Here is an 8,181-nt window from a genome sequence, read left to right as displayed (position 1 = left end):
GAGGCCTGCAATTCCTCTTTGATCATGCACCTAATATCTGTTTTAAATGCTGCCCTTTCCTCCGCTAGGATTTTCCCCGGTGCACTTTTCACATTGGGACTTTTTATAGTTACCCTATAGTCTTTTACTACAGATAACGCACTTCCTAGATTTTTTCCTGGGGTACACTTTAGTCTTTGGACCTTCCTTATCAATCTAACCCATACAAGAAATGGGGGGAGATGGGAAAAAGGGAACATATATGCATCCAATCAATTACAGTGACAAGTTTGCATATTCCATTTTTTAGCATATAGCCACTCACGGTTTGTAGGGTATCTGCTTCTCCTTCTCGTGCTGAGCTGTCGCGTGTAGACATACTGAGGCACTTCTGGCAGTTGCAGGATAACTTCTATAGGAGTAGAGACTGCCTTATGAAGCAGTTTTTGGAATTTGGTACCATTTCCAGGTCTGCGCCGGTAGCCACACCCCCTACGTTGTGCGCGTGATGTCACCATGCCGGATGACGTCACCAGTACGCGCCCTGAGGACCAGGGAGGTTGGAAGGTGCCGACTCCCTAATAGAGGCCTGCGCTGCTTGGCGGCTGACGGCTCCATGGCGGCGCAGGTCGGAGATGCAGGGACTCCTAAGGTATGCCACCCTGACCTCTTACCTCCAGGGGATCTTCGGCACTATGGACCTCTGGTAAATGAACCTCCCTGGAGCTGGCATCTGGCCACCGTAGGGACAGGAATACACTAAGGAATAGTGGAAAAGGAGGTGCTTTTAAGGTCTCTTCCTGTCCCTACCGAGGTCAGAGGGCAACCTCCATTGTAAATGGGGCCGTCGGGATGACGACCTGAAAATTGTGCATTTAAAGTATGATGCACCCAAAACGTCAGCAGCCAGTTCAGGATTGTCAGATGTTGGAGTACTCCTAGTTTGTTAGTGCTGCAGGCAAAACTGTAATCAGCGCAATGTGAGCTCAGAAAAGGGGGCTTATCCTCATCCACCTCCTCTCCTTATACTCACCACCAAACCAAGTGTATACCAATAAATTTTATAGTTTTTTTTTTTCTTCTAATTGGTCTCATCCCAAGAAAGTCCTTAAATGAACAGGACCTCAGATCCTAGTCAAAGAGTGACTATGAAGAGAAAAGTCCATGTCTATTAGTCATTCAAAGGAACTGCTGCCCATGTAACACATGTAAAACAGGTCCCCACTATGACCAAGATAAGAAAACATCAAAAACATTGCCAATACGCAATGGCCTCTAGCTGGGAGATCCGCAAACAATTCAACACTATTTTATTACTAAAAACTTTTTTTTTTGTTTATTAGTGAAGATATTTACATGACCATTTGATGCTGGAGGGGGGAAAAAAACAAAACAAAAACAACTTAGTTTATATACATGAAGATGAAAGTATTCCCTGTGTGGTCAGAACTCTGCTGTGAAAATACTCTAGGCCCCCCCACCTCTACCACCATCGGAAGTGAGCAAAGGCTCGATTTGACTCTGCCATCTTGTGGAGGTCATTTTTCTTTTTGATAATACTCCCCTCCCCACGAAAGGCTTCCAGCAGTATATCTGCAAGCCTGTCATACATAAAGGTGCGACGAGCTTTCTTCTCTCTGCCTTCAGTGATTATCCATTTCATTGCCAGAAATTGACGCTTTTTTTCTGTTAACGGTACGGGGACCTGCAAAAAAAAAAAAAAAAAATTATATTTCATTACATACAACACAGTTATTTGAAATAAAAAAATAAATATAAGGAAATCAAGCACCTAGAAGTAGTCGTTTTGCTGCAAAACTCGTCCTGCAGTTACACCTCAGGCAGATGTACAAGTGATTAGAGTTGTGGTGATTACATGAATGGTCTTGTCACCGGAGGCCCTAAAAGTGGTTCCACCCTTGGACTATAAGAGGTTCCTTGTGTATAGTGACATCGCCACCCCCACAAGGCATAACATCTACCAGGGAACACAGTGAAGACTCATCAAGCAGAGGATTAAATTTGGCACAACAGTGACTTTACCAAAAACCGGACATTACCAAAAATTGATGTAAAGACCAGAAGAAGATTGTCCCAGGAGGCCAAGAGGCCTACAGCAACATTAAAGGAGCTGGAGGAATTTCTGGCAAGTCCTGGTTGTGTAGTGCATGTGACAACCATCTCCCATGTTCTTCATATGTCTGGGCGGTGGGGAAGGATGACAAGATGGAAGCCTTTTCTAACAAAGAAAAACATCCAAACCTGGCTGTTGCCAAAACCTACATCAAGTCTGCTAGAAGTCTGTGGGAGAACGTGTTCTGGTCTGATGAGACTGAGGGGGAACTTTTGGGCCACAATTCCGAACTGTGCATTACCAAAGGAATGCCATACTCGCAGTGAAGATGGTGGGGGCAGCATTACATTTTGGGGCTGTTTTTCTGCTGTTGGAACTGGGGCTTTATTCAAGGTGGAGAGTGTTGTGAACATTTCCAATTATCAGTCTATTTTGGCACAAGACCTTCCGGCCTCAGCTAAAAAAATTGAAGATTAACCCTTTCCAATCCACTGTCTGACTTATGAAGACATTATGATTTAAGGCTGTACAGCGCCGATGTTGGAAGACGTCCGTCGGGGTTCTCTTACTGTATATTGCCAGCCTCTCTGCTGTTGGAGCCTATCCAACGTGTCACCTCATGCAGTACTGGCTTTAGCCAGCAGATAGCGCCATTGTATAACGGCAGAAAAAGAGTAAGTCCCCCTAGGAAAACCAGGATACAAATTAGACTGGAAAGGGTTAAGAGGAATTCCACCTCTCAACAGGACAACGACTCTAAGCATACCTCCAAATCATCAAAAGAATGGCTTCGAGGAAAGAGTCAAGTTTTGGAATGGCCGTGCCACAGCCCAAACCTGAACCCCATTGAAAATCTTTTGGGTTGACCGGAAGGGGACGCTACACATGAGATGCGCTTGTAATCTGACAGATTTGGCGCACTTTTGCAAGGAAGAGTGTGCAAAGATTGCCAAGCCAAGATGTACCCTGCTGATAGACACCGACCCAAAAAGACAATGCTGTCAAAGGGTACATCAGCAAAGTATTCGTTTTAGGGTGTGCATATTTATGCAACCACATTTTAGGTTTTTTCCCCACTCTACAAGATTCCAGTTTGTTTTTCAATGGAGTTGTACAGATAATGAGTCACATTGAAGGTGGAAATAAATATTAAGCGATTCATCTTGGGATTTTAACAGGGGTGTGCAGACTTTTTATATAAAAACTTGTTTCTTCAATATACTAAAACACCATGTCCCAAATTCATATATTTATAGACCATTTTAAATAGAATTATTGTTCAAAAAAAAAACATAAAAAATTAGATTGTGTGAAAATGAACAATAATCATTGAGTGTAAACACGACCAACAATTGAACAAACAATTTGTCTTGTTCGCCATTCATTGTATGCGGACATAAAATCATTGTCCAGTTGTTTGCAATTCGTTACATGTAAAAAGCGTTCCGTCATTCCCATTTACAGGCACGTTCCCCTGAAACACCAGCAGTCAACCAAATGCCGAAAAAAAAAGAAAGAAATGAAAACAATTATCTGCAAGGTGTAAACCGACAAGATTTCAAAGCCAACTGTCATCATTCACTCCTTCCATTGATTTCTCGCTCTGTGCAAAAGGACTCCAAATCTTCAAATACCTGATAGTATTTCCCCGACTTCAGGATACTTGCGAGGCCAATAATGGGTGAGCATTTCTCCAACGCCTCATTAAATATGACATAGGGATTGCACACAATCGTCTCCCTCTCCTCTGGGCTGGCCTTATGATATTTCTCTAACTGTATTCTCTTTATTTTCTCTAATGTCTGAAACATATGCGGGAAAAAACCAAAAACATTTGAGCAAGAAAACGTAACCACAATTTAACTTTTCTAAGCATTTAGATACTTAATTGCTGACAGAGTAGTAAAAAACAAGCCCAAGTGCTTTCTGAAATTCAGTGAAGACTGTTGAAGATCCTCCTTTAATGTCACTTCCATAAGGATGGCATTTTCATAGACATTTATGGCATATCCATAGGGTAGGCCATAAAGATTTGATAGATGCAGGTCCTACTTTGGCCGACAGCTGCATCCATGCTGAGTCTATTCAGTTTTATAGAATTAGCGGGAAAAAAAGCACGGCATAGGATATTACAGGATATAGACATTAGGGGATCAGCGGGCTTGTTGTTCCAGGTCTTATATTCAGGTAGGAACTATCAAAGGTTGATCCAGGGATTATTCTGATTGCCATTATGGAGTTTGGAAGGAATTTTGCCCCAAATGGGCTAATTGGCTTCTGCCTCTTGGGGTTTTTGCCTTCCTCTGGATCAATAAGGGGGTTGAAACAGGCTGAACTAGATGGACATTGTCTTCATTCAGCCTAACATACTATGTTACTATGTAAAGATCATGGTGCAGGGAAGCATCCTGGTTATCTGCCTTCAGCTTTATATCAGAGGTGTGACAATCGTGCCTCTGATGATTAAAAGATGACTACTGAGAAATGATCTCCAGAGAACTGGAAGAGAGAGACAGCCTATAATGAGGATCAATGGCCAGAGTGAAAACTGCAATTTTTCAGGATTTTTTTTTTCTTTTTTAAACCAGCAGTAACATGGAATATGAGAAAAGGGGGGAATATGACTGTCTAGCTTGGGTGCAGTTGCCAATTTTGTCTGATGATCAATGAGTAACGTTAGATGCACCTCTGATACTAAAGGATGCAGTTGAAACACTTCCAAACAAAAACTCGCCTGGGTTAGGTGGTCTACCAAATGATTTTTTTTTAAATTGTCAAGATATCCTTCTGCCACATTTATTAATGGTAAAATTTTTTTTTTTTAAAGAGGGAGGGGCGGGGGTGTAAATAAAAGGTCATCCAAATTCCTGTAGTACAGCACTGAGGAACAATAACACAGCACAACTAACCTTGTTCATGATATATCGGGATAAAATCTTATCTCCGCCTTTCATCATCAGGTTGGTGAATTTGCTGTTAACAATAGAGACAATAAGATTCTGTTAGTGAAAATACAGCATGAAAAGGACAAATTGTAAGAATTTACACTTCTATGGAAAAAGTTTATCCAAAACTGCAGCCCAGCAACCAAATCTGAGATGTTAGGGAATTGCATTATGAGCATTTTTCCAATATGTTGACATTATATAAAGATTACTATTCTAGTTACACCCCATTTCCAGCTAGTAAAGGACAGACACCAGCCTATTGTTCTGGTCAGTGTTTATGGTATCCGTATGGCCTGCATGGACAGAAGGGGTTGTAGTAATGGTGCTTCTATTATCCCAAGTGTGTCAGTAAAGGTCTGTTTATACCAAACGCTTTATCATTTTAACAAGCAAACAACATCAGAGTTCGTTCGCTTGGGCAGCCTGTTTACACAGGTAGTTACACGATTGGCTCGTCCACTCGCTACAGTGTTCAGATTCGCTGCATAAGTGAGTGAGAATGACTGAATGATTGGTATTTAAACAAAATTATTTAATTAGTAATTTAATCTAAGCTACTTAAGAGCTATGCAGGGAGAGCGGGACACTGCCGCTATCGCTCGGCAAACAATACAGCTGTTTTGCATAAGCAAACAGCTGTATTGTTCTCCGCGATTACAGCTCGCGTCCCGCTGTGAACTACCAGTGAGACACGAGCTGAAAAAAAATCTTATTAGCACTGCTGACTGTGATAGCAGCTGCACCGCTGATAAGAGTCATCGCTCAATTCAAGAAAACTAGAATTGAGCGAGGAACGAATCGTGCATGAAAACTGCATGATGTCCGTACATTTATACCCAACGATTCTCGCGCAAAAGACGGCTTTGAGCGAATTTTGAGCGAGAATCGTTGGGTCTAAATGGACCTTTAGAAGTGACAGAAGTACAATGCATTAACTCTGAGAAGTTTCTAGAATTGGGACTGCATTGTAATGTGCCAATACTAGAGCAAAACTTCCTGTCACCTGAAGGCCTTTATGCATAGGCCAATGATTAGGCACAAACATGTGTTTTACTGATCACTGGCTGGTATGAATACATCCATAATCCGCTAACAAACAAATGCTCGTTTGATTGGATCTTTTATGCAGGCATAAAAAGGTTCGCTCATTGGCAGCCCATCTCCCCATAAAAGCGGGGATCTGCGACGGTAAATGTAACCTAGGCGAGGATGAACGATTGTATGAACAGCCTTCTCCCCGTACTAACAATTCTAGGCCACGTGTAAACAGCAACGAGTGCCGATCAGCATGCTATACTGTCTATCCATGTTAGAGGCCTTCAGCTCTTCATATTACGGCGGTGTCTACACCTACATAAAGGCTGGGCAGTGATGCAGAGGAGTTACTTGCTGCCTGGGCAGGTATGTGATATACAGGACATATGTGAAGAAGAGATTTAGCCATAGGATAATATATAAGGTGGTAGTGATTACTGCGTTACTGATACCTTACAGTCGGGTCAGTGAACACAGAGCTGCTCAGTGCAGACGGACATGCCTTGATCGGCCTTACAAGTTTAAAATCCCATTCTTCCTTTTCTTCCTGACTAAGTTCCTCCATGGGACGGCTGTACTTCTCCTTACCGGCGACAGGGTCCAGGTAGTGCGTGTCGTACCTGCTCCATCGCACCTGGATTAAACTGAACATAGCATTCATTATCATAAGGTCCACATGTACGGTAGTACAGAACAGGCCATTCAGTGTACAGGCGGTAGAGTAGTTCTTTCATACTGCCTATAGGGGGCGTTAGGGATTCAAGATACATTGTGGACGTCTGAGCAATGCTACTTTTCAGTAGATTGAGTACCTTAAGATAGATTGATCTAATGCATCTATTCTTACAGATTCCTGCTCGTCTACAGAGAAGAACATGTCCCTAAGAGACCTAATGGGTCATACCATCTGCACCCCTGTCATAAAGTTGGCTCAGTCTGCACCAACATACCCCAATGAAGCCATTAAAATGGCGATCCACGTAGGGTCTGCTTCCCCCTCCTACCAACTACCTCGGATCAGTGACCTTAGGAGTATACGTGGTTGGATTTAAATGCCTATTGCTGATGCATTATTTTGCATTTGATGCGGTTCGTTGTACTAGAACAGACGATGGCTTGTCCATGCAGAACGACAGGTTTTTTTTTTTTTGGGGGGGGGGGGGGGGGGGGGAGTCTTTTAATGCTTTTTGCTCTATGGCATATATTTATGCTATGGGAGGGAAGCAGCTAGCACAACATGTTGTACATGTATGACATCTAGCTGGCACAGGGTCAGGATCTGCGCCATCCACAGCAGGCACCAGCAGCCGGGGGCCCACTGCAATAGAGCTTGATCCTGTCTGTCAACCTCCAACATGCTGCGATCAGCCATGACTGTGGCTTGTAAATGGTTAACAGAGGGAAGGAGCTCCCTGTAACATCATCAGCCCCCAAACTGCCAAGGGCTGATGGGTTGCTACGACTTGTAAGTAAAACGATGGGATAATACACTGCAGTACAGAAGCACATGAGAACTGCAGTGTATCATTAAAGAAATCAGAAAGGGCTTTTAGATGGAGCAATTCTAATCGTTTGGTGACTATTTAATATGGCCACGACCACGGGGAAATAAAGAGGTCTGGCGTTTGAACAGAGGCAATGCGAACCCCCGACTACGGCGCAGTCACCACATTCGGCTTCTACACAACTTTATTGCCTGACTTTTGGGCAATCAGAAGTACAACATCTTGTAGAGCAGAATTCAACTGTATTATTGGCGTCGTCTAAGCCAGCCATGAGGTGGCATCGGTGTGCCAGCCTGTGCCCCCCATGAAGGTCTCTGCCCCCAGGTGCATTACATTGATGGAGGGCACCATTGGGGTACAGACTCTCCTACCCCTCACTCAGTCACCGGCACATTACTAGAGAAGGCACCCCTCACCCACCCCGGTAATCCGGCCTTTATCCTCTGGACGAGCAGCTGACACCTGGGCGCCGCCATCTTGGATTCACCTCTCACGAGATCCCGAGCGCGCGGGCTAAGAGTCAGTGAGATCTCGCGAGAGCGGAGCGGCACGGAGCCTAGAAGTCTCCTCAGATGGGGCGGGGCCTCCGCTGGCATCATGGCGGACAGTGACGGGGAGACCCTGGAGTCCTGGCTGAGTG

At 43.8% G+C, this 8,181-nt stretch overlaps 2 protein-coding genes across 2 annotated transcripts in view; one reads left to right on the top strand and one right to left on the bottom strand.

Moving 5' to 3' along the window:
• Positions 1-1,293: 1,293 nt before the first annotated feature.
• MRPS7 (mitochondrial ribosomal protein S7) lies at positions 1,294-8,042 on the bottom strand. Its single transcript, XM_066586634.1, has 5 exons — positions 7,962-8,042; positions 6,489-6,680; positions 4,963-5,026; positions 3,688-3,855; positions 1,294-1,684 (listed from the first exon to the last, which is right to left on the bottom strand). Exons 1-5 carry the CDS (start codon positions 8,015-8,017, stop codon positions 1,463-1,465), a joined length of 702 nt encoding a protein of 233 aa, XP_066442731.1. The 5' UTR covers positions 8,018-8,042; the 3' UTR covers positions 1,294-1,462.
• A 70-nt stretch (positions 8,043-8,112) lies between these two features.
• Positions 8,113-8,181, top strand: part of GGA3 (golgi associated, gamma adaptin ear containing, ARF binding protein 3) — a 33,541-nt gene continuing 33,472 nt past the window's right edge. The window contains exon 1 of the mRNA XM_066588017.1: positions 8,113-8,178. Coding sequence (XP_066444114.1) covers positions 8,139-8,178 — 40 coding nt within the window. The 5' untranslated portion in view covers positions 8,113-8,138. The remainder of the gene's footprint in view (positions 8,179-8,181) is intronic.

Source organism: Eleutherodactylus coqui, chromosome 13 (genome assembly GCF_035609145.1).
Source record: "Eleutherodactylus coqui strain aEleCoq1 chromosome 13, aEleCoq1.hap1, whole genome shotgun sequence".
In the NCBI taxonomy this organism is placed as follows: Eukaryota; Metazoa; Chordata; class Amphibia; order Anura; family Eleutherodactylidae; genus Eleutherodactylus; species Eleutherodactylus coqui.
This window is presented reverse-complemented; position numbering and strand designations above follow the sequence as displayed.

Excerpts from the sequence above, each read along its gene's own strand:
- MRPS7 (XM_066586634.1), bottom strand. The coding sequence starts at position 8,017 with ATGGCGGCGCCCAGGTGTCAGCTGCTCGTCCAGAGGATAAAGGCCGGA. Across the intron at positions 6,681-7,961 it reads ATAAAGGCCGGATTACCGGG|TTTAATCCAGGTGCGATGGA; the intron begins GTGGGTGAGGGG and ends TGCTATGTTCAG. Across the intron at positions 5,027-6,488 it reads TTCACTGACCCGACTGTAAG|CAAATTCACCAACCTGATGA; the intron begins GTATCAGTAACG and ends TATTGTTAACAG.